This window comes from Echiichthys vipera (genome assembly GCF_963691815.1).
Source record: "Echiichthys vipera genome assembly, chromosome: 18".
NCBI lineage: Eukaryota > Metazoa > Chordata > Actinopteri > Perciformes > Trachinidae > Echiichthys > Echiichthys vipera.
The window spans coordinates 13,244,211-13,270,826 of record NC_139843.1 but is presented as its reverse complement, the minus strand read 5'-3'; the positions used below and the strand labels follow the sequence as shown (position 1 = coordinate 13,270,826).

The 26,616-nt window shown below is 40.7% G+C and overlaps 2 protein-coding genes across 2 annotated transcripts; one reads left to right on the top strand and one right to left on the bottom strand.

Moving 5' to 3' along the window:
• Positions 1-477: 477 nt before the first annotated feature.
• sult1st6 (sulfotransferase family 1, cytosolic sulfotransferase 6) lies at positions 478-6,428 on the top strand (the record flags this gene model as incomplete). Its single annotated transcript, XM_083932937.1, has 7 exons — positions 478-658; positions 1,931-2,059; positions 2,882-2,979; positions 3,170-3,296; positions 4,312-4,406; positions 4,481-4,661; positions 5,683-6,428. 7 exons carry the CDS (start codon positions 478-480, stop codon positions 5,793-5,795), a joined length of 924 nt encoding a protein of 307 aa, XP_083789063.1. The 3' UTR covers positions 5,796-6,428.
• Positions 6,301-18,006, bottom strand: atp2a1l (ATPase sarcoplasmic/endoplasmic reticulum Ca2+ transporting 1, like). The gene is made up of 23 exons (XM_083932936.1): positions 17,726-18,006; positions 16,781-16,798; positions 16,317-16,399; positions 14,891-14,995; positions 13,931-14,069; positions 12,805-12,885; positions 12,623-12,708; positions 12,218-12,515; positions 11,956-12,122; positions 11,754-11,842; positions 11,553-11,655; positions 11,325-11,456; positions 11,051-11,167; positions 10,755-10,973; positions 10,409-10,520; positions 9,804-10,027; positions 9,468-9,688; positions 9,138-9,340; positions 8,962-9,047; positions 8,745-8,878; positions 8,527-8,644; positions 8,247-8,364; positions 6,301-6,630 (listed from the first exon to the last, which is right to left on the bottom strand). Exons 1-23 carry the CDS (start codon positions 17,841-17,843, stop codon positions 6,617-6,619), a joined length of 2,985 nt encoding a protein of 994 aa, XP_083789062.1. The 5' UTR covers positions 17,844-18,006; the 3' UTR covers positions 6,301-6,616.
• Positions 18,007-26,616: the final 8,610 nt, after the last annotated feature.

The window sequence follows — 26,616 nt, the reverse complement described above, 5'->3', positions numbered from 1 at the left end:
CAAATTACAGAGCAAGCTGTGAAGATAGTTTTGTGAGCAAAAGTGGAATTCATACGTAACTGGAACTGGGTTACATAAGAGTACTTTAATGTAGGTCTGACTGTGCAAGTTCCAGTGATTGCAGAAAGACAAGAACCTGGTACAAGCACTCAGACAGCCAGGTTACAAAGATAGAAAGAGGGCGAAAAGAAAGACATTTCTGAGTAACTGGAGCACTTTGGCTTCAGCAGGGAGTTCAGGAGGGATTGTTTTTCAGATGTTGGAGAGGATTTAGGCTGGAAAACTAGAAGAAATCAAGAGGAAAGAAGGACGCAGACAGCCGGGATTTATGGTGCACAAAGGTAAATCATTGACGAAGGAGGAGCTGCTGAAGTCAGGACCTCAGTTAAAACCACCGTACCGGCCTAGTCTGAGCCATTTTACAGTCACATTTAGTTTTTTGGTGTTTCCTAGACGTAACTTTCGACAGTGTCAGTCATGTCAGAGAAAGAAGAGTTGTCCTACAGTGAAGCCATTCAGAAGGCGTCCATCTCTCGCTTCCCTCTTACTCCAGTCAAAGGAATACCTCTCATGTGTCACATCGCAGACAACTGGGACTCCATCTGGGCTTTCCGTCCTGACCCCTCGGACCTCCTCATCGCCACCTACCCCAAAGCAGGTATTTCAGTTCAGGTCTGAGTGGATTCACTTGTTTGTGTCTTACGTGTTTTTACTCAGGTTCTGTTAGTGTTTATGTATTTGGCACCAATGGTCATGATTGGGTATTGACGGATCACATGTAATCGGAATAAGTAACTGTAATCAACACATTTGAAGACATGTCCAGTAAGATTACATTGTCAAGGATTAGTTGATTGCAAGTGACCTTTATTGACCTGTATGTACCAGGTCAACTGGACATCTAGGTCTTAATTGTGTTTTTCTGTGTTCGCCCTTTATGTTGTTTTATGCCCTTGTGAAGCACTTGGTGACTTTTGCCTGTGAAAGCACTTTATAAATAAACTTCACTTACTTACTTAGCTTTAAAATATGGCACTCATGATAACCAGATCATATTAACGTGTGGGAATCATGTCTGATAAAAGAAACAGCATCACACATGTTGTAGAATACACCTGTACTTGTTGTAAATGCTGAATATTCATATGAGATGTCTAAAGAGAAAAAAAAGAATATTTGGAGAACATCCATTTTCAGTACAAGGTGAATATTTTCCATGTTTGAATTTGAAGTAATTTAAGTGAATCAGATTAGATTACATTTGGTGTAACCCAATGGATTACGATAGCCTGCTAATTCTAAAACATGCTGATTCAACATAACACATAAGTACAAATTTGAGTATTACAATTTCTGCAACTTTATATTTATTTTTATTGGAGGTAAAAAAATTGTACTTTCTACTCCATTACATTTATTTTACAGCTTCAATTGCTTTTCAGATTATGAATTTGCACATGAAACATATAATAATCTATTAAAATATGATGCATGGATGTATGTTATGGGTAAAACTACCCAACGTTACAACTGTTGTCCAACAGTAAAATGCTGCATATACAATACGCAACATTAATAATAATCCAATAATATAATATACAATAGTAAAACTCACATTTATCTAATAACACTTTTATTTCCAATGACATTAACTTGCATTGGATTATTTTCACAGTGTGGTTGCTTTTACGTGAGTAAATGATCTTAATACTTCTTCCACCATTGCAATAAAGCTAGTACAGTATAACAGAGCATATCTGAACTATATCTGTCAAGTATATAGCGGATAGACACAATTCAACAAGTTGAATGCGTGGGTTGTTTTGGTCTGGGTGTAAAATGAGATTTCTCCTCAAACTGGTGAGATTCAATACATGGAAAGTATCCTATTCATTCAACTCAGTGTTCATTTGTGTCTTTGTTACATAAGGCACCACATGGACCCAGGAGATAGTTGACCTGCTTCTTCACAATGGAGATGCAGAGGCCTGCAAACGAGCCCCGACACCCATCCGCAGTCCTTTCCTTGAGATCTTCTCCCCACCCCCGATCCCCTCAGGTGCGTACAAGGGTGGTTATGTTTATGTGTATGTTATTGTACTTACCAGTTTTACTTAAGTCCATCTTCAAAGCTAAAACATTTTTATTTAATACACATCTTCCAACTAGGTCTGACTGTTCCATGTCATAACTCACAAATCCAATGCCTGCAGGAATGTTTTCATTGTTTCTTCCGCCTTAATCAGGGTCAATAAGCTATTAACCCATTAACATTTCCCTCAGTGCCAAAAAATGCCAAAAATTCCCAAAGTGACTCAAACATGTAAAGACTGCAGTTTCTGCTGTGAGAAACCAAACAAGTCATCATAATATCTCACTGAAGTGGGTCAGGTGAAAACAGTATTTTTCCCATACTGGTACTGTAAGTTGAGCAGACTGCCTTGATGTTGAATTATTTATCTGTTATTTTTGTCATTTACATTTTTAAAGCTGTGTCAACAGATTTCGGAGGAAAAAAAACATCAAAAGGAGACTTAAATAGGTGACTTGCTAACAATAATGGCGCACTAGCCTGCACTTTCTTCAGACATGGAGCAACTTTAGTGCTTTGTATACAATATTTTACTCATTACAAGATAACAGCTATCCTTTGCCAACCATTGTTCTGCAGCTCTTTTGTTTGAACCCACTTTGTTGACATTGTTTCACTCCCCAGATATATGTCCAAAGTTAAAAAGTCCATCGTTTAAAAGTTAAGTTGATGGCCGCTGGTTGATATTTATTTGATCCCTCTCTGTGCATTAGAGTGGCACTTAAATAACACAAGCATGACAAGGGATTATACAAAAGTGCGTTTTTTTCCCATGAAATTATGTTTCAGGTCTTGATCTTCTAAAGAAAACCGATCCTCCACGAATCATCAAGACACATCTTCCTTTTCACTTGGTGCCTCCTGGATTTTGGGAGAACAAGTGCAAGGTAAGACTCAAATTGTCTGATTTAACTCAACGCAAAATCCTGCAGTAACTTTTATTGCTTTACACCGAACACTAAATGCGTGTTGACAAGGTTCATGTTACAATGCCATAAAACTGCCTTGTTAGGTTACCGTGACCTGCACTTTTGTCGTTAATCCCTTTTCATATGTCCCTCTTGATCGTGTGTAAAGGCTATCTACGTGGCACGCAATGCCAAAGACAACCTGGTCAGCTACTACTACTTTGATCATATGAATCTGACCCAGCCTGAGCCGGGACCCTGGGAGGGCTACATACACAAGTTTATGCGAGGAGAGCGTAAGTAGATTGACTTCCTGAGTGTCATCTTGCCTTTATTCAAAAAAACTAGTTCTTATGTATATTGTAAACAAATTCAAATATGTAAAAGTGGTCAGTGGCTTCTGTAATCCAGGACAATTTAAAAAAACAAGTTTCCTTACCTCCCTGTTATCCCTGTGAGAAACTGAGTACGCCTCAATGGTCATGACAGGATTAGCAGCACCAAAGGAGGCTGCTGAGTGAAGGTAATGCCAATCAGAAGAAAATGTTCCTTCAGATCTACAAAAGAATTTCCACTGGTGTATTTTTTACGCTTAAAGGTATAATCATGAACGGATTATGAGACAATGGGCCCCTGGGCAGAGACATGTAAGAGACCCCCCACCCATTCTGTCTACACAGTAACAAGAAAGTCTACTTTTAGTCATGTTGCAGTTTTGGATCAATCTACTTTCATTGTACATCCATTTTTAGTTGTTTTGTATGTTTTTGTGATTGTTTTGCATCTCTGATCGTTTTGCATTAATTTTTAGTCATGTTGTATCTTTTTGTGGTAGTTTTGCATCCATTTTTAGACATTTTCTATGTCGTGGTTTCGTTTGCCTCTGTGGTTATTTTACATCTATTTTGAATCTTTTTGCGTGTCTTTGTCGTCATTTTTTGTCTGAACGTGCTCCTTTTGTGTCTATTTTCAGTCACCCAGCATCTCTTCATGGTTGCTTTGCATCCCTATAGTCTTTTTTTGTATCTTTATGGTCATTTTGTGTATACATGTGGTCATTTAGCATCTCTTTGTGATCATTTGGTGCGTTTTTTCAGCAACATTTTGAGTCAGGGCCCTTCAACTTTATGGGCCCCTGGGCCTGTGCCAGGTAGGCCCGTTCAGTAATCAGTCCATGGGTATAACATGTAGTATTATCCTAAAAAACAATTCCTCTCAATCATCACGTATGACCCACTAGTGTGTGGTGGTTTCTGTATTTTTTATTCCCCAGCAGTAATATTACCATAATACTGAGTTCTGTTCCTGCAGTGTCGTGGGGCTCCTGGTATGACCATGTGAAACGTTACTGGATGGAGAGAGAGAAGAACAGCATCCTTTATCTCTTCTATGAGGACATGAAAGAGGTACAGAGAACACATGGACTCATAATCCCAAAGCATGTTGCACATAATTCTAACCATCTCATTTACCCCCCCAGAATCCTCGCCGCGAAGTGGAGCGCATCATGAGGTACCTGGACTTGTCGCTCTCTGATGAGGTCATCAGCCGAATTGTGGAGCTCACGTCCTTTAAGAACATGAAGGAGAACCCGATGGCCAACTACTCCTGCATCCCAGCTCCTGTTTTCGATAATTCCATCTCCTCTTTCATGAGAAAAGGTGCATCAGTCTACTCCTAGTGATGTCCAGAAGCAAGATATTGATCAAAATAACACACACAGGGTGGAGGGCTCGCAGAATAACATGAATGGCTTGTCATGTACTGGAGTTAAATCCACAGAATGAGCTTCACAAAGACAGGAAATACTACTCTGTTATTGTGTTTTGTCATGTACCTGTACTCCAAGTTATACGTTATAGTGGCGCCCCCTAGTGGCTCCTGGATTTCTTGCCTTTCTTGTTTTTTTTATACTGATAACTTAATGCTCTATATAGATGATATGATTAGTCAATTAACTGATTAGTCTATATATGTACTTTTATACCTATATATATATATATATATATATACACTTTCTTTAAGTTTTGGATGATTTGGAAACAGCAGATTGGGACATTTTCCACAATCATGAATCTAGTGTTCAACAATATTTTATCTAAAAGTCCCATATTGTAAAAAGATAGATCTCCATGTCTTTTTGGATTGTTGGAAGTGTTATATAAATACTGTGAAAGAATCAAAACGCTCAATCCACAGAGAAATGCACACAGCCCATAATCAGAAACTGTGTCTTTAAACGAGCCGTCAAGACTTCTGCACAGTTATGATGTCACAACTAAACTATATAGAGGTAGAACGTGCCGCTACAGTCTTTCCCCAGACTCAATGACAGTGCAGAAATACAGAGAGCGCACATGTAGAAGATCTGGAAACATCCACCAATCAGAGCAGACTTTTGTAGGAGGGGGGCTGAAAGAGACAGGCGCTAAAACAGTGTTTCGACAAAGATTGAATACAGGTATATTCAGACAGGTGTCATGAAAAAATTATTAGTTTTTTGCACATTAAAGGGGGTAAACGTGTTCTAATAGAGAGTCAAAGTAAAAGTATGAACCTGAAAATGAGCATGATGTGGGACCTTTAACAACTTCTGAGTTATTTGCGAAATGCAACATAAATAGCGTTTGAATTATACATTTAACGTTGCTCCCTTTTTTTTTGCATTTTGTCTCTTTACAGGTGAAGTAGGTGATTGGAGAAACCATTTCACACCTGAACAATTAAAGACATTTGATGAAGATTATGAAAGGCAAATGAAGGAAGTCAACATACCATTCAGGACCGTCATCTAATAGATGCAGCTCTGCAAACCAAAGACCAATGAACTGACACTGCAGCTGTTTGAGCCTTGATGTTAAACACAGTAATCACTGTGGCTCTTGGTGTATAACTACAGAAGGGAAACCATCCTAATGTGAGTTTAAAGGATCAATAAAAATGTGCTCCACAATACAAGTACGTGAGTTTGTAATCATCACTTTATTGCAGCTTATCACGTAAACAATATATAAGACCAAAAGTGTTGTGACTGAGCGGACATGGCCATTTTATGTCATGAGACCTCAAACAGTCTGCTGATTGCATGGAGCCTATAGAGAGCACTGGCAGCTGGAGGCATGAGGTTTTTCTGCCCATATGAAGTCATTTTGCAACCCTACACCACACTGTACAGAGCCCAGCCAAAGAAGGGAGGCTGCACGAGACACGAGCAACAAAGACTAGAATAAAAGTAATGAGCTGGAAAGTCATTCATATGAAAATGGACAGAGGACACAAAACACAACAGCTGAGAATATCCAAGTTTAACAAAAAGATCACTTTTAATACATACTTTATTTCTGAGAATAAAATCTTAAATATTTGAATACTTTATTGGCCGGGATACTTCCCTTCAGTTTAATTAAATCTCCTTCCTTATATAGAGGCTATGTTTATGTAGATTTTTTTGACAAGTTTTGTTGTTGTTTTTTTTGTAAGTTTTTCCTGTGTTTTCAACTCTCTCTTCTACTGGTTGGCTCCTCTCGTTGGTTTTCATCTTCCTCTCCCTCTCTCTCTCTCTCTCTTTTCTCCGCCTCTTTCTTTCCAACCCTTAAGATCCTCTTCTTCTACATCTCTATTTCTCCGTACCTGGTGAAGAAAAATAGATAAATCAGAGAGGGAAAGGAATTTTTGTGCATGTGATTTGGTCAACAATGGAAATTGACAAGACAACTACAACTAATCGCACTAAAGCATGATGTATGCTACCAAATATTGACACAGACAGCACTAAGTATCATTCCTTAATCACACACATTACTCTGGTGTAGGCTGTTAACATATATGCATGACTATTTATCCTACGTGCGACTTTAATTTGTCAGTTATTACCTCATAACCTTGTCTTTATTTGCTCTTTTATAGTTCTTTTTTTAACCTTGTTGTAAACGGAATTGACCCTCTGTGAAACAATAAAGGCTTTGCTTATCTTATCTTATCTTATCATATCTTATTTTATCAGATAATCTCATACTTCAGAATAAATGTTTGTTTGACATCTAATGTCATGGAAGCAGCAAGCAAACTTGATGCACAGACGGATGCACATATACATAACATATATAACAGCATGGCAATCCCATTTAAACATATTTTATGAACGTGTTGGTAACACTTTTCATAGCATCCCCATTATTAATTTATAATCAGTATGTTGACATAATAAACCTAATCAAACACATTATAGTAGAGTTCTAAGCAGATATAAGGACATTTTAAGTGTTTATTGATGAACAGTTTTTCAACAGTAATACCTTTGAACATATCTTTAAATATCTTTAATTATAATTACAACTGTGCAACGTTATAGTGTCATTCATTTTTATTTAAGTTATTTAATATTAGGTATAATTACGTATGCACAAGCATCCTGTTAAGAGTTAAATATACTTTAAAATATCTTACATCTGCTTACAACTTCATTAAAGCACGTTATAAACTATTCATTCTATGTCAATATACTGCTTATAAATCTTAACAAGGGGGCTTAAAATAAAGTTTTATCGATATCGAGCCTTTTTACAAAAGAGGTACGAGAACAGGCATTGGTGACAAATAATCCAAAAAACACGCTGTAATACTGACACACTGGCAGCAGCAACTCAGAAGTGATTGACTCACTTTCTGAGGCGTCTCATATAAACACAGCGCTCCAAGGACATGAGGTACAGAAAGCAGCACTCGTGGATTTCCCCATTCATTAAGCGAGAGTTCCACATCAGCGCGATAATATATAAAGTAGACACCACTGGGGACCGATTTGCATAAGAGCAGCAACAAATGCGACAAAAGAAAAAAAGAAACTATCATGCACACCGGCTACAGATACACAGTGATAGCCAGGAGCAGTTCAAGTTGTGGAATACCTTGCTTTAGTTACATGCTAAAGGTGGTGTGATGACTGAGTTTAGCCTGGAAATGAACAAGGGTTAAGTGAGTTAATGATGAGGGAGTGAAGGAAAACAGACATTATCACACTTAGTATGAAGTCGTAGACAGATGAAGAGATAAAATGAGGATGAGGAAGAATTTCACTTGGTTAAAATATTAATTAATAATCAAAATAAAAAAGAAGACAGTCTTAAAACATTAAAAATATATTCATGCATCCCAAAATACATCAGAACTGTTACTTTAGGAAATAAGATATATCTTTGTATCTTTAACACGTTAATGCGAATGTGCAAAAATGCGAGGCTACTTACACTCAACGTAGTTGCGGGCCACGAACTTCAGCACCTCATCAATGAGGATGACGGGGAAGGAAAGCTTCAGGACCACCATCCACTGGTCAAAGTTCAGATGACTCAACTTGAACACCATCTAGGGGGTGAAAGAGTGCGAGTCAGATCTGCTGGGAAACTGCAGTGCAGAGCAACTAAGCCACAAACTACACGTCACAGAGGACAGTGCTTCAAAGTAAATCCTAAAAACTGGGAGATGTACACACGCATCTCTTAAATCGATCTGTTAATGCTGACTTACGGGCAGAGGATCAACATAGATGATCATGAAGTGGAGGGAGAAGGAGAGGCTCATGGCGGCAAGCAGCCAGAAGTTGCTCCATGGGGGCATGCGCACCAGAGACTGGTTCTCAGACAAGCTTGGAAAGGAAAAAGAAACACGAGAATATTTGTCTTTTTTACCTGAAGAAACCGCTGGAGTCATCATTAAATGTTTCATCATCACAAATGAAGTGTTACCTGTTGAGAGCGTTGCACATCTCAATGGTGACCAGCACGGAAAGGGCCATGGTCATGGGAGTAGAAGCCTCAAAGATATCACAATCCAGGCCGGTGAAGTCGTCGTTTTCATCGTGGCACTGCATGAAGTGGGACTGTAAAGAGGAGAGGTGAGGTTACTACATGTCCGCATGTGAGCATGTGTGAAAGACAACACAACAGGGAGACAATTACTTACCAGCTGGTAGTAGGAGACACCGGGGCCAGAGGGGTCATAGATGAACCAATAGGCAGCACCACCAACAGTGGCAGCACCGACGTATCCTGTCAGAGAAAGATGAGAGCGTCATTGTAGGCAGTGGTTTTCCCTGCATTTGAAAAAAATCCAAACATTGTGTTGAAAGTCCAACTTACCTCCAATAGCCATGTATCTGAAGAACAGCCAGCCGGAGATCAGGGGCTCCTTGGGGGAACGTGGGGGCTTGCCCATGATGTCCAGATCAGGGGGGTTGAAGCCCAGAGCAGTGGCGGGCAGACCATCAGTAACCAGGTTGACCCACAGAAGCTGGACGGGGATCAGAGCCTCTGGCAGACCCAGGGCGGCAGTCAGGAAGATACTGAGAGTGAAAAAAGGAAATAATAAAACACATGGAATGCCAAAGGTTAACCAGAACCAGAGACAAATGTGGCTGAAACGTGGTGTTTAGGTTGCGGATCAGAGCGCACGTCACATAAGCCACTCACCAGACGACCTCACCAACGTTGGAGGAGATGAGGTAGCGGATGAACTGCTTCATGTTGTTGTAGATAGCTCTGCCCTCCTCAACAGCAGACACAATTGAAGAGAAGTTGTCGTCAGCGAGGACCATCTCAGAGGCAGACTTGGCAACGGCAGTGCCAGAGCCCATGGCGATGCCGATCTCGGCCTTCTTCAGGGCAGGGGCATCGTTCACACCATCACCAGTCTGGGGAGGGAGGAGAGAAAACACAAGTTAAACTTCTGTGAAACTACACACATACATAGACGGATTAACATTAGGCACCAAACAGGGCCGCTGAAAAACACAGTTGAGCGCTCACCATAGCAGTAATGTCGTCGTTACCCTGCAGGAACTCCACAATCTTGGACTTGTGGGATGGCTCAACACGGGCAAAGCAGCAAGCCCTACGCACAGCAATGGCCTGCTCATCGAGGGGAAGATCGTCAAACTCACGTCCGGTGTAGGCCTTGCTCTCAACATTCTCGTCCTCTGAGAAGATGCCAATGCGACGGCAGATAGCAATAGCGGTTCCCTTGTTGTCACCTGAAATATGGAGAAGGAGAAGTTCGCTGAGTCAGTGAAATGTGGATGTTTTTTAACAAATACGCTAGCCACAATAAGAACTTGATATAAAACTTAACTTATGGACCTTTTCAGAGATGTAAACATAAACATTACAAAACAGCTGGCAGGAAGTTAACAAGGAACACGGCTGTTGCCCGGCAATGGAATTCCGTTAATAAGGTCTATAGGGTTACGCTTTTTTTGTATTTAGACAATAGGTTTTCTCTCAATATAGCAATTATTGCCAAAAATACTATGTTATTACCATATGAAATCCATAATTCATATGGTATTGTTCTACGAGAGAACACATCACAGCACGTTTCTGAATTGATATTTCCTCCTACCCATAATACTAACCAGTGATCATGATGACACGGATTCCAGCATCTCTGCACAGAGCAATGGAGCCACAGACCTCCTTACGAGGGGGATCCAGCATACCCACACAGCCAACGAAGGTCATGTCAGTCTGAGGAGAGAAGTGTTTGAGAAGTTTTTACTAGTGATGGAAATTATGCTATGTAACGGCTGTCTGTGTCTCCTGTCGCTGTCACTGTCACAGCCACAGGAGGAGGTGAAAGTGGCGCAAAGCATTTGCACGAGCGTGAACCCGGCACTGGGAATCTACTGTGGGGCGTGCAGTTACAATTGGGCACAATGATACAAAGAATCTCATCTCAATATCAAGGTGTTTAGCTCTCACCTCGTAATCGGCGAACTTGGTTGAGTCCTCGAGTTTCATCTCCTCCATCTTCAGTGGGGTGTCACGGGTGGCCAGGGCCAGGCAACGCAGGGTGTCACGGCCGGTACCCCATTCCTTGATAACAGTCAGGATCTTCTCCTTGATGACGTTGGTCAGGGGCACGCGGGTGGTGCCAACACGCACATATGCGCACCTGTCAATCACACCCTCTGGGGCACCCTGTGGAGAAAACAATGATATTATTTCGTGTTCTGTCGAATGCCGCACTGCAGGTGTGAGAAGGAAGAAAGACTTGCCTTCACAAACATCTTGGCACCACCGTCACCCTTAGTGGGAGTGCAGTACACGGACATGGACTTTCTGTCACGGGAGAACTCAAGAGTGACGTTCTTCTTCATGAGCTGCTTGATCACCTGTTGGATAGAAGTTTTTTATTAGATCAACTCGCCGCAGGTTAGCCTTAATTAGGACGGATCCAGTTAACTAATAGTTTTCAGTAGTTCTCATTGATTTAGCACTGAAAATGTGAATTATCCTCATCATGTAGCAAATGGGAAAGAGGAGACTTACTGAGCAGCAGGCGTTGGCTCTCTCGATCCTGGACAGGCTCTTCACGTTGCTGTTGAACACGTTCATCTTCTCAACCAGGCAGCACAGGGCGGTCTCGGTGGCCTCACCAACCTTCTCATAGATCTTCTTGGACTGGATAAAGTCAGGGAGATGGAGAGAATTGGTTAATCTGTGGAAGGTCATGAGGTTTCAGTGTAGCAAATACACTCCATGACTTTATGAGTTTACCTCGTTGAAGTCCAGAGAGGAGTCGTTGCACAGGGCGCAGATGGTAGCCAGCTCAACAAGGCCGTCGTAAGAGCTGCAGTTGGTCTTGGAACCTCCCTGGGAACTGGAAGACAAAGAGAGAATTAGAAATAAATTATAACTGGTTCACGTGCATTTAAACCAATGCCTGTTGGTGGATTTGAATTATGAAAACCAACTTACACCTCGCCCTCAGGGGTGTACTTGGAGCCAGAGATATCGAAGGCATCAAGGCTCACATGGTCGCCATCAGCGCCCTTGACGATGAACATCTGTTGCCGAGGAAACAAAGAAAGTTTTAATCGTGTCTGAAAGTACGGCAGTTTTGTAGACGAACTAGCGAAAGTAGGAATAATTTTTTTAATGCAAAAACTGTTTCACCCACCTTGGTCACACACATTTGGTTGGTGGTGAGGGTGCCAGTCTTGTCGGAGCAGATGACGGAGGTGCAGCCCAGGGTCTCCACAGAGGGCAGGCTTCTGACAATGGCGTTCTTCTTGGCCATACGGCGGGTACCGAGGGCCAGGCAGGTGGTGATGACAGCGGGCAGACCTGAGAGACATTATTGTAAACTGTGAATACAAGTGGCGGAGAAACACATACACTAACCCTGACTGTCACTTTCTGTTTTTTAATGATTCACTTACCCTCTGGGATGGCAGCCACAGCCAGAGCAACAGCGATCTTGAAGTAGTAGACAGCACCACGGATCCATGAGCCTCCGTGGACGGGGTCGTTGAAGTGGCCAATGTTGATGGCCCAGACAGCAATGCAGATCAGGGTGATAACCTTGGACAGCTGCTCACCGAACTCATCCAGCTTGGCCTGCAGAGGAGTCTTCTCCTGCTCTGTGGCAGCCATCTGGTCACGGATCTTACCAATCTCAGTGGAGACTCCGGTGGCGACAGCAACACCGATGGCCTTGCCAGCAGCGATGTTAGTGCCCTACAGAAAAAGGTAAAATAACAGGCAATGGTGAGGCAGATGGACAGGGAGTAACAGTAAAAAAGGTTTGAAATACAGTTAAGATCAAACATGGATGAGGAACTTACAGAGAAAAGCATGTTCTTCTTGTCCTGGTTGACAGCTCTTGGGTCGGGAACAGCCTCATTGTGCTTGATCACACTGACAGACTCACCTGAGAGGGAAAAAAGAAAATGTTCTCAAAAAACTGCGGATGGAGGTAGGACAGAGAAACACATCGTGGCAGATTAAAGGTTTCATGAAAGCTTACCGGTAAGGATGGACTGGTCAACACGCAGGGTGGTGGACTTGATGGTAACAATCCTGATGTCAGCGGGGACTTTGTCACCAACTGTTGGGAATCGCAGAGAAGTCGTCATTAAAATACATTTTTGTCATTTCTACTTAATTGTCATAGACTGTAGCAATATTTTTCTTCTTGTTTTTTCTAGGCAACTATCGTGACTATAGGGCTGACCGGTTCATCAAATTGTATTAGTATTTCATTTTTATCATGAAAATAAGATGATTACGATGGAACTATTATTGTGCTGCATTCAGTTTACACAATGACGCAATTGAGTTACTGACTATTATTTAAATGTATATATATTTATATATTTCTGTAACTTTATTTTAATATATTTTTTCGTTTCATTATACTTAAAGTTCAATATAATCCACTGTTAAAAAAACACGATGCTTCCAAAGTCAATGAGTAATCGTGTTAAATAATTAATATTGACCAAAAACCACTATTGAGCAGGCTTAGGTGACTGTGTATATTTTGAATTATATTTGCACCTCCATAACATTCAAGTAACTGTAACAATTAATTTTGCCCACAACAAAAGCTTAAATTCAATATGAATAATAAATTAAACTAAATGACGGTTGAAGTGGAGCCAAATGCTCAGAGGAACTTTCTGATATTTAACTGATTTCTCGCATTCATTTCATTATGAATCTAAGCTGGCACATGCATTGTCCAATGAGAATGAACCACACGTGGTGGGGGACAGCCAGCCAGAGAGGCAACAGGTGTACACTGACAAATGAACAAAAGTGGGCAGTGGCAGCGAGAGGAGAAGAGTGCGGCAGGTGCTGGTGAGGATATTTATACTCATACACTCTGCTTTCCTTCAGTCAGCATGTTTTCACAGCAGTGCTTCTCACATTGCCTTAAAAAGACACGAGGCTTTGCTCTCAGCCTTTTTCCAGATACATATATCCTGAATTTGTGTCTGACTTTCTCTCCCCTAACAGACAACTACACTACATAGTAATTAGACAGTGATGACTATCTGACACAACAGACTGTGACTAACAGGGATATTATGCCCTAACATGAATATTTACAGATCAGACTGATGGATTGGGATGTTGACATTTCTTACCAGACACCTCCACAATATCTCCAGGGACAATTTCTCTGGCCTTGATCATCTGCACACTCTTTCTGTCAGAACGGTAAACCTTGCCCATCTCAGGCTCGTACTCCTTAAGAGCCTCGATGGCATCTTCTGCGTTACGCTCCTGTGGCACAAGCAGACAAAAAAGACATTTAAAAGTCAAAAAAAGTATGGGACAATAAGTAAATAAGGAGTGAGCCAAGATAAACACAGAAATACTCATTCACAGATTTCTCAGATTTAAAAAAACTGATGTTAACACGCCTGTTTATCCTTGCTTGGATGTAATTCATACTCATGTTGTTGTCCTTGGCCTGGCACTGGCAATGTCCTCTAGCAGGATTTGAGTCATTACGCACAGCAATTACACAACGTACTGATGATGACACTTGAGTAGGTCACATCTATGATCTGATGATGCCATTCCATCTTAAGTTACAATGTATCGTAGGTTTTCTTGTGTCTTTCCCCCCAAATAAATTCCAATTATTCTGTGGGTGCATGGATCTATGTTTATATATATAATCTTACTGAGGAAGTCTGCTACAAGGAAGTGCAATTTGGTTTCTTAGATAATATTTAGAGTGATACAATCTGTTTTCAATGAGGAAAACAGGAACGAGCAGCGGATTTTGACACTTGGCGCGGATGTGATAACCACGTTCCCGTAGCTACTAATGTCTGACAGCAGTGCCAATTACTTAATAGCATGCGTGTAGGAGAGCATGACTTGCATAATGTGAATCATCCATCACCTATCTGGTGCTCATATCATATTTATCTTCTTCGATTGACGTTAGAGTGAATAATAATGTTAACAGCCACTCCAGAGGACACACCAGCTATTCCAGTTGAAAACATGGCAGTAACTGGAGCCTGTTTACTTTCTGTCATCACTGCAATGGATATGTGTTATTGCTCAACACGCTGGGCCTCGTCACTGACCTGCCACACTCCAACGACAGCGTTAGCGATGAGGATAAGAAGGATGACGAAGGGCTCCACAAAGGCAGTGACGGTCTCTTCACCTTCCTCGAACCAGGCCAGCACCTGAGGTCAGAGCGGAAAAGAGCAAATCGGTGTTGGTGTGCGACTGAAAAACAGCATGCAAAGGTGTCCAAACCTCTATATTAAATGTAGCTTTTAGACATATAACATTGTCTAAAATGTTTAAAGTCGGAATAATAATAACATTAATAATTAATAATAAAAATAATAATAATAATAGAGATTGTGGATCGTTTTGTATGCCTTTAGCATGTTTTACAGTAAATTATAGTATATAGCATACAACAACACGTAACAATTTGGATTTTCCTGTGTTAACATCTGTTATTTTGATAATATATCACGTCATAATGTGATTGCATAATTATTATTCATTTGATTTCAATGTCCCATAACTCCTTGCTCCTTCTGACTTCAACCCTCTCTCCATGGAGGCCCTTCGTTCCTTCCTTCAGGCCTGACCTTTCCCGAAGGATTCGGTTTCCCTCCTCAGCTTGGGGCTTTCTTAAAATAAACCCAAACCCCTTAGCCCCCCTATACTTCCCTGACCCCCATCTCTCACTGGCTCCTCAATATTCGCCTTCTAAGGCCATCATGACAGCTGCCCGAAGGGGTGAAAGCTGGGCATAGGAATTAATACACCTCCTACAAGCCCTTGCAATCTGTCTCCCTCCTCTCAAGTTGTCATCCTCAAAAATACATGGAGGGGTGGAGCGCGATAAGAAAGTTATCTGGACAAAGTGACCAGACAGGAATGATCAACTGCATTAAGGCTTTTCTGACTGGAAGAGTTTAAAGTTAAATGCATTAAAATGACCAGTTTTCAGGAGGGTAATCAAGAATGCAAGCGGGGCTGAGAGATTATTGTGGGAAAAACGAATTCTGATGAGTTTATTCTCGTTAATTAGAATTTTTTAAATGTGTGCACCCTTTAAACGCCATGATAAAAATTGCGTCATATGAGGTCATTATTAACAAGATGAGTAAGGATAAAGTTTGGGATCCTTTTTAGACTTACATCACACTGACTGGTGAGCCCAAAGTATGAATGTTGTCTCCTGATAGTAATTAATATTATATTCTTCCTAATCATGAGACTATTTTTTATTGTTTTTTTTGTAGGCAGCACCAAAGATGAAAGCAATATAAATGTGGACTGTAAGAGTATGCACCTGTTCTTTCGTAGATAAAATTCAAGACTGATCCCATGCGGTGTCAGTGTCTCCTGGAATGCGTTGCTACTATTATGTCTACTACTAAAGCCAACTGCTGTTACTCAGGTTTAAATGATCGTGACAGGAATAACCCGAGTAAAGAATTGCTGACACGATTAAGATAAAAATACTAACACTTGTTTACTTACAAAAGAGATGCAGGCAGCCAGCAGCAGGATCCTGACGAGCAAGTCCTCGAACTGCTCGGCGATCAGCTCCCAGATGCTCTTACCTGAGTGAGAAAAAATCATACAAATGAATAGATGATTGGCACAAAATATAAATATAATTACTGAAATATGCAAGTGAAAGTGAATAGTATATATAGTATAGTATAGAGCTAGTAGTAGGAGGAAGGTATACTTTATTAATCCCTCTTGGGGAAATTCAGTTTTCAGATCTTAGTTGCTAAAGATGATGGTCAAAATGTATTATACATTGCCAGTAAAATGTCATTAGTGTGTGCATCATACAATCAAAATCTCCCTTTATGTATTGCCATTATTATTACAACCCTTTTTAGAATATTAGAGATGGTCTTCCCATCTATTGAATCAGTTGTTTGGAAGTTCACTTGTACATATTTTGTGAATGTAGCTGGACAAACACTTACCCTCCTCAGCGGGCAGCTCTGGAGTTGGACACAAAGGTGAAGGAGGAGAAAGGATTTGGAGACAGTGAGACAGGAAAGGGACGGTTAGTTAAATGTTTCATATTCAGAAAACAAGAAACATGTTTCTACAAAACGTTATACTTCTTGGTATAAGGTGATAAATGTAACCTTGAGATCTGTGGTTTCTCAAACTCACTAACTTCCATCTTTTAAAAAATCCCTGCGTGTTTTATATTTGTACTGTATTTCATAATGAATCAGCTTTGACTTTTAACTCTGGATGAATGAAACATCACTGCATTGGCTGTTCACTTCATGAAGTGCTAAATTCGTAAACAAAATAAAACCTGGTTAATGACAGCTCGCTAAAATGTTCAGAGGCAACAGAAACATCAAAAAATCTTTTGAATATAATACCATAACACTTTATCTTTGTTGTCTAATTTTCCATTCCACTGGTTATTGATTAGCAATAACATTACAGCTCATTTAGCCGTACGCCATCTAAGGACCTCCCCTTTCTACCCGGCCTAAAATTATCCATCTCTCCTGTTAACGCCCGCCCCATATATCACCCAGGAAGCTTCTTGAGCCATCACCTGTCTCCCTCGCTCTCCAGCCATCTTCTTTTGCTATCTTTAAATAGCTCTTCAAAGCCCTCAAAGTCTATGCTTCTCAATGTCTCTGCATTTCTACCAGCTGTTGCAACTCCTCTCTAAAAAAGCATCACAAGCAAAATCTCAACCCAGCCCAGCTGAACGAGTATCTCTTAACTCCACTGGTGTTCAGGAAAACACCTCCTAGCAAATGTACTTCATGCAAACTCTCAGATCTTTCTTTAACTGTGGAATGATGTGTTTCTCTAAGTTGCCAAAATAGTGACTCTGTGAGTCTTTCTTCCTTCAGTGGGCCCTCCCACCCCATCCCTGATGCCCACACTCTCACCATTGAAGCCATACTTGTCCAGGTTCTTCTTGAACTGTTCGGGGGTGAGACCGCTGACCTCATTGACTCCGAAGTAAGCCAGGCATTCAGCCGGCCCCTTCATGTGTGCGTTCTCCATCCTTAATGGATAGACAAGGGATTGCCCGTCTAACCGTGCCTCTCCGCGCTCTTTTACTTCTTAGTTGGTCTCTGCAGTTTTACCCTTGTTCCACCACCCTCGCCTAGAAGTGCGGCACCCTCCAATTCAGGAGTACTGGACTGACAGAAAGAGCGAATAACCGCATACATGTTCAGGGTTTTATATCACCAAAGGGCTCAGGATTGGTAGACACCCCGCAGACACACGCCCCCAAATTCCAGCCCTGGAGGGCATGGATGAGGGGGGGTGCGGGTAGGGCTCGAGGTGGAGCAATGGGGAGGTGAGATGGTGGACTTGGACAGGAACTTAGGACAAGGCTTGGATTGGGAAAGGAGGTAATGCAGGAGAGTGGTGGAGAAGGGGGGAAGGGGGGGGGGTCACAACGTGGATGAAAATGAGATCTGTTTTTGGAACATGCATGGTCAGTGGAATAAGACGAAGGGAGAAGGTGAGAGAGTGAGACAGGAGATCATCCAGAGGGGAGGAGAGGAGGAGGGGGTTCATTGAGTGACGGCTCAACTGGTTTCTGCTGAGGAAGGTGGCTGAGCCAGAGAGAGAGAGAGAGAGAGAGGCAGGAGTGAACTAGTGAGAGTGAAGAAAGGAGATGGTAGATGAATACTTTGGTACTAGAATTAGCTGGCATTTTTACATGGAGAATGTGAGTAGGACATGTCGGCACATTGACACATGACAGAAACCAGAACTCTGTGCAATAGAACTGCATCATCAGTATATACATTCATCTAAAGTTCTGCAGAGCCACTCGTCACAACAGACACCAGCTATGATGATAAAAGCTCAGTAAGACGTGCGAATGATAATGAAAAAAGTGAGTGTGTAGTAGAGGAATGATCGCTGAGGGAACAAGAATGCCAAGGGGACAGCCAGCGTGTCACACTATCACACTGCAGGGGAAAAGCCCCAGCTGCAGATACAGGAGGATCAAGTTTTATTTCTCTTTTTTTACGAGGATAGGAAAAGCAGCGGGGAGATATGAAAAGGCTTTGGTAGATGCACGACAGATAATCCGGTCACAAATTCAGTGAGGCACAATGGCCTCTTGTGGCAAACTCACAGCATTGAATTTGGTATTGAAAAATAGGAGTACACATGAGTTATATGAAAATAACATGTGTCTTTCAGGTTTTATTGAGAAATATAAGGATGTCATGAAGTGAAAATTCAGTATAAAACATAACGTTGGGCACAAATTCTTGATTTACTATTTGTTTTAACAGCAGTAAACAGGCTGCAGGGTGGTGCAGACAGGAATTCAAGGTGCTGTTGCTAATCAATAAGCTGACAGGTGTTCCTCTAAGAACAGCAGTGGTCACTGCTCACCACCTTTGACAACCTACCAGCAACCTATTTATTCCCACCTTCTCACTGTTGTGCAGTGGCTCAGTGACAGCCAGAAGCAAAGATCAATTCGATTGAGATCCAGTATGTTCAGCTACAGTGTAATCTGATGATCCACACAAGGGTCATACACGTTATCTAACAGGGCTGGGCGATATGGCCAAAATCTTCTATCCTGATAAAGGTAATTACATATCGCGATAACGATATATACATTTCTAAATAGCATATTTACAACTGCCTTGTGATTTACGTAAACAATTTACATGACCTCACGGACTCACATCATGGTGTGAATGACCATAACATGAGCTTTAAGTCTCCTTGCTAGCCAATACAATTGATTAAGAATGAAAAAATATCATTCCAATGGATATTTTATTGCACGACTTGATATGTAATCGTCAGATTTAAAACCATCAGGTTTTTCTATTATGTTTACAGATAAGAAAAAACGTTTGTGAAGGAATGTCACTTTCACTGACGTATTTTATACAAAATGAATGTATGTATGCCTATTAATATTGTATTTACAGAAAAAAAACCAGATTAAACATAAACAAACTCAATGACACTACATCAGGGTGGCTCCTTCCAGGATTTAACTCTTAAGGTTGTCCAGCCTCTCCCATCGTAATCTAGTATTCAACAAAGCCGCATAATAATTATTTACTGTATATAATATATAGATTATAAATTGGTATACACATTTCATGGACCTAAACCCTGGATATTTGCAGTGATATACTAAATAACTACAAGCACATATTTACAGAATATACATTATTATTGTTATTAGACTATTCAAAACACAAACTGGAGCTGGTTTTTGAGGCAGCTTACAAATTTCCAATTAGCTGCTGGAGACCAACCAGCCTTCCAGCCGGATGGTGAGGGGCATTCCCTTTCCCAAAATGTACAGAAAATGATGCATCGTGTAGCAGACAGCGCTTACTTTAATGCATATTATAAATGCTATAGAATTATACTCGCTGAAGCACTAAAAAAAGCTCCGTACAAAGCTGTATATGCATGCATCTGATCATATGATCAATTACGTTACAAATATATTTAAATTACAGGTTGTTTTTTAGGTTCCAAATAAGTATTACATGTTCTTTAGTACATGTATCTAATCATTTTGTTTGAGTGATAATTGTTTAAACTCCTGTAAACCTTTAACCCACACTACAGCTCATAAGATATCTACACACCATCCAAATGTGTATGTAAGCTGAACTGTAAGTACATTGAACCTCAAGGGACCTCCTATCAATTTGGCATTAGCTTTTTTTTGTATGATTTTTTTGTTGCTAAAATATTTTATTCATATTCTATTCTGCCCGTGTTCCCATCTCTGTTTCACCCGGCCGTTCTTCGGCCTCAGCTGTTGTACAGCCATTCTGACCTCTGAGATTTGGGGGCTGTGATAGGGGTCGGCCTGTCAGTGTCTCCCTCAGGGCAGAGCTGTGACATTTAACTCAATATCCCAGAAGGATAAGGTTTCTCCCCCGTCCCCTCCATCTTCCGCCTCAGTCTATTGCTGAAGTGTCAGTAGCCTTTGGGTGCAGCAGGGGACTACTACAGCACCGTAAACCCCTGCAAGTTGGGACACCCGTCACCTCCAACTCCCACCGCGGCGCTAACATGCCACGCCCTCGTACCAGGCTGAGGGATCACCAAGTGCCGCCTTAACCCATCAAGGCCTTCCTCCTCCACTTGTAAACCCTTTACATGTTCCCAGTTCTGTTCAAGTGTTAAGTACTGTGACGGTGCAGCTGTACGCACGGCTATCTTACGCAACTAAGTCTGTCTCTGCTGACTTGCACGGCACAAGCCAAGTGAGAGGGACATGCCGACATTTCTCACTTTAAAGACGTGGGTCAGGAAAGACTGACATATTTCCTACAGAAGGTTATTGTCATTAACAGCACATTCTGTGGGGTGCACATTGCATTCTATCCAGCCAGGTCTGGTTCATTTCATTCACTTGCATACCTGTATAAATATATATACTATATATCAGGATTCAGCATGTTTTCTGGAACCTCAATAAATAAATAGTCTTTAATAAATAACCACATGGTGAAGCCTATTTTTGTATACTCCTGTGTGAACTTGAGTGCAAAATGAACATAACTTGAAGGATCAGAACGTAGAGCTTCCAAATGACATAAATATTGCTGTTACTCAGTTTGGCAGCTAATTTTAAGACACCGAGATAGAAATGATATAGAAAAATATACATACGAGAGACCTTTTTTTTTTATCGTTTTAACGATATATCTCGTCTTATGACCAATCCTACGTCCAGCTGAAAATTGTATCCATTTGTGGGGGAATTATATCAAGAAGGAACCCTCATTTAGCTGCTGGCTATGAACACCTTTCATTCCTGTAGTCTTGTGAAAAACAACCTGATCCAGGACCTGCAGTTGATCACAAGGCAGGAAGTGCAATTATTGCGCAATTAAAATAACACTCTCCAACTCAACAGGCTTCACAAAGGAAGTTAAGACAGCAGTATTTTAAATGCACTAAGTCCAGTATTCATCCAAAAACTGCAGATTTGTTAGAATCTTTATTTTTTATGCACATGCAAAATAAATTAGGGCACCAAAAGGTTCACTGACCAACAACATAAAATCAAATAACATGTGGTATTGACAGTGAGGACATAATTAGTAAGGGGCAATAAAGCAATGGATAAAGGAGCTACAGTGTCGGTGTTAGCTGGGTACTTGTTACAGCATTAGCTAATAGTAATAATAGAAGTGGCAGCTGAGTCTCTGAATCCAGAATTCCTCACAAGATATAAATAGAGCAGGTGACACTGTGCTGCTGGGTATGGCACCATCTCAGCTTTGCAGCTTTTTTATTTCAGAATGCTGGACCTTTAGCCCGTAAGTCTAACTTTCATCTATTGGGGGGAAAATAAGTTGGATGTTGGAGGGAACATTTGACTCCAGCGTGTCGTCAGTATCCATGTGGTACATTGGGCCGAAGAGTTCCTGCTTGTTCACACCATTCCACACACTTAGGGCTGTACTATATAAGCCCCGGGAGAGCCGATAGGAAAGTGAGCCTGTTGATCAAAAATGGCTTTCATTCTACTGATGCGTCGTCATTTACTTAGCCGGCGTTGCATTTTTAGATGCCATAAATTTATTGGCAGACACATTTTATTGGGGAAATTCAAGGTCTGCAATTAAGCACAGCATCCTGTTAGTTTTACTGGCAGAGATAAATTCAGATTGGACTCACAGCTGCCTCAAGTCAGTCAATGTAGATTTCAGAGGGAATCACAATATGGTTTGTGCTGTATAATGTACAATGGTGACAAGAATCTACACACAATTTAAAGTTTGATCTACTACAGTATGAAGTACAAAGGTGGGGTATGAAGTACAAAGGTGGGTAGTAACGAGGTGGAGTCACTCTGATACATTATTTTGTTGCCATTTTATCCCTCTATTTGATATTGATAGAAGAGAGAGCATAGACTGTTTAAAATATGGACGTCAACCATAGGCTTCTGAAGAGACAAAATTAAGCTCAATGTGGGCGGCTCCAGTCATCGCCATCTTGGCAGCGCCAGTCTCCATCTAAGAGGTGGAGCGTGGATGGCGGGCTGAATGAAGCCCACAGTCTCTGCTTGCTACCTGTCATTCAAAGTGGCCGTGTCATTAATAATGCGCCACTTTAAGCCTTAATTTAATTTAAACAGGTGAGATATATAAAAATCATTCCCCAGAATTAGCTATAATTTCTCGCTAACATGGGGGTCTGTGGGGATTGACTCACTTTTGCAGCCAGATTCAAGTGGACATTCAAAGAACTGCAGTTTTTATCTGGACACTGAACCAGAGATTCGTTACCCGGGGCATTTAGGCTTATGTGGTATGTGCCTTAACCGCTCAACTATCAGGTCAGCCTACATGTACCTTTCAGAGTAAATTCTACTTGCAACATACATTTTATTATTTTACTCAACTACATTTTGAGAGAAAAATCTGAATTTTCATACACATTTTTTCAAAATAATGTTTCTGTAGCCATAGGAATTTTTTTATGGTCTACATTTACTCAACTGTCTAACTGATAATGATGAACAAAATACTCCTGGAGTTTCATAATAGCAGTCATAAATTAAACATCTTAGTACTTCAGGTCAGCATAGCTGTATAAACTAGTATGTACAGTATTTGGTATCATCTGAAAGATGAACTCTTGGAGATATACTACATCTTCAATGTCTTGTCTATTTTGGGTACTCGTATCTAACCAAGACAGTATTTAGGGGGTTGATTGCCATGACTGATGGACATGTTGTAGCCACTAAATTGTAATGCACCCCGTTATATATGGCCCAAAGTTTAATTTTCACCCTTTTCTAACAGAATTGAATACAGTAAACCTACACATAGCAAAAAGCAAGGTCACATTTGAGTCCTTGAGTCCAACTGACCAACACAAAATTTGGAAACATAATCCTATAGAAGTGCCACAGTAAGAATCTGAGACCACATAGCAAGTGACAAGTAGTTACGGCCGAGGGTGACGTTGAGTCTTCAAGTCTAACGTCCCGCTATAAATGTACAGAGGATTGTGCTCCTGAAGGAGAATGAGAAAGACACCCAGTGGTCAACAGATATCAGTTTTACAGTAAGAATGTTGTTTGTGTCAGAGGCAGTGAAGGACTGAATATTTATGCCTCATAAACATCTTTTAGTCTAAGCCACATTGTTTTTGCGCACAGGATTTTGGAAAAGGTAACGTTTGTTTTTAAGAAATGTACAGTAAGGCTTCACCTTTCACCTCGCTGGACTTTTTCTGCTTTTTAAAAACCCAAGCCCAGCCCCCCTCAGCTATACCCTTCACCTCTCACCTCATTGGTCCTGTAAAAGGAAGGCAAACTGATAGACAGAGCGTCTTAAAGAAGAGTGTTGATGACAGGAAGACGAATGAATGCGAAGAGCCAGAGAAATGCCTAAGAAAGAAATGGGATCCGTTTTTTGATAAATATAGAATGAGGAACGTAAGAGAGAATCGGAGTTTTCAACACAGCCGCTGTGTAGCAACACAAGCTGAATATTACTTGTTTAAAACACTTAGGTATAATGTATTATATATATATATATATTTAATAAAATACATATATACAGTATATACCTGTATTATTATATAGTATGGATTATGTACAAACTGCTGCAGCCACCTGAGGTTTTTGTTGGCACACATTTATAAAAGGTTGACCTTCCCTTTGGAAAATGAAAAGCAATGAGAGTTTTACTAACCACACATCCACAGTGATTTGTCTCATATTGTAGTTCTGAGGATCTGCTGACTGGAGGAGTCAAAAGAGCTCAACAGCACCACGATGTGGATAACAGCTGAGCGGTTTTTAAAATTCACGTTCAAGTTAAGATATGACAGAGAATATACGGAACCAAAGCGTTCGATTTAAAATACATATGAATTAAGTCATACTCATGAATATAGCCAAAGCGTACAACATAACTACAATATAATCTAGTGCTGATCAGTCTATTAATTGATTGGTTGATCAGCTGAAACTCTTGATGACCATGTAAATGTTTAAGTCACATTTTAACACATGCAGCTTCTCAAATGTTTGGATTTGCTTTTCTTTTCTCCATTTTACTTGATACTTAACTGAATTATATTGGAGTTTGGTTTGACAGACAATAAGGAATTAGATATCACAATTTTCCCACTATTTTCTGACATGTTTCAGACCAAATGACTGACAATAATTAAAATATTTATGAACTGCAGATCTAAAATAATCTAACACATTTTCAAAACCCATCTTAATATTAGAAAATATGTTTATTTCATCCTGCTTCTTCTAACAATGACAGTTTACTGCAGGATTTTTCACCAAATGCAATGAAATATAAGCATCCAGCAATAAACTGTCATTGGCAAAAGACCCTGCATGAAAAAACATTTCAAATTAACAAGCAGATTTTAACAATTCACTTCCATAAATTGTTAAAACTCAGGCAGATCCTACTATTGTGAGGACTTGTAACCACATATACAAATGTATGTTCAATGTCCTTTAAATGTAATACAATTTGCACAAATCCTGATCAAAAATATTAAAAAGAAAACAGTAACGTAATAAAATATCCTGACTGATATTACAACCTTTTTACCAATAATGTAATCATGGCTTTCAGGTGGATTGTTGATTTTAAAAACTGATGGGATTTTCCCGTTGTTTTGACAAAGTAGAGATGTAAAGTTCGCTTTTATACTCAGAATGTAAAGTGTACAAGCATACAGTATAATAATAGCATTGGTGCCGTGTCAGCCTTGTGAAAACACTATTAATGTAGAATTTGAAACTTACATCAGATGGTAAGTGGTATATTGTCATCAGGGAAATTACACTAGAATACCTATCAATGGGAAATAATCCTGCTCATATACTGATGCTGATTGGTCGTTGTACAAGGATTGTTCATTAGACCAGAGTGGATCTGTGATTAAACACCGTCAGAAGACAACAAAAGCTGCAGAAGATGGCCAACATTACAGGCTACAGAGCAGAATAGAAACAATATAAAAATAAAAGGTCAAATGAAAAAGTTCAAAGGAGAACATCTTAAAGTTATTTAGCAAAAGGCTTTGGTGAACAGGAAGATTTTATGGTCTTTTTTAAAAAGCATCTGTAGTCTGCGGGGCCCTCAGGTGGTCAGGGAGGGCGTTCCATAACCTCGGAGCAGCCCAGGAAAAGGCCCGATCACCCATGGAGCAGAGCTTGGTTCTTGGGACTTGGGAGGGTGTTTGAGGTACCAGAACGGAGGGTGCGTGAGGAGTTCCTTCAGATATAGGGGGGCATGTCCGTAAATGCACTGGGGGGTGAGGAGAGAAACCTTGTACTCAATTCTGAGTGGGACAGGGAGCCAGTGAAGAGATTTAATGATGTGGGTGATACAATGTTTGCGTACCCTCATCAGGATCCTGGCAGCACTGTTCTGGATGTATTGCAGCCTTTTAATGCTCGTGCCAGAGATCCCAATGAGTAGCGCATTACAGTAATCGAGCCTGGAGGAGACAAAGGCGTGGAAGAGCTTCTCTGCATCTGCCAGGGTGAGTGATGGACAGAGTTTGGAAATGTTCCCGGGGCGGTAGAGGGATGTCTTACAGATGCGTTTGGTGTGGGTGTCAAAAGAGAGTTGAGCATGCAGTTTAACACCAAGGCTAGTGACGGATGTGGAAAGGGGGGTGTTTTGGCCGGAGAAGGTGATACTGGTGGTGGATGAGCGTAGCTGATGTGGTGTGCCGACTAGGATGGCTTCTGTTTTGAAACAGCAGATACAGGATTACAATAAAAATGACACGTAGACCTTGTAGCTCA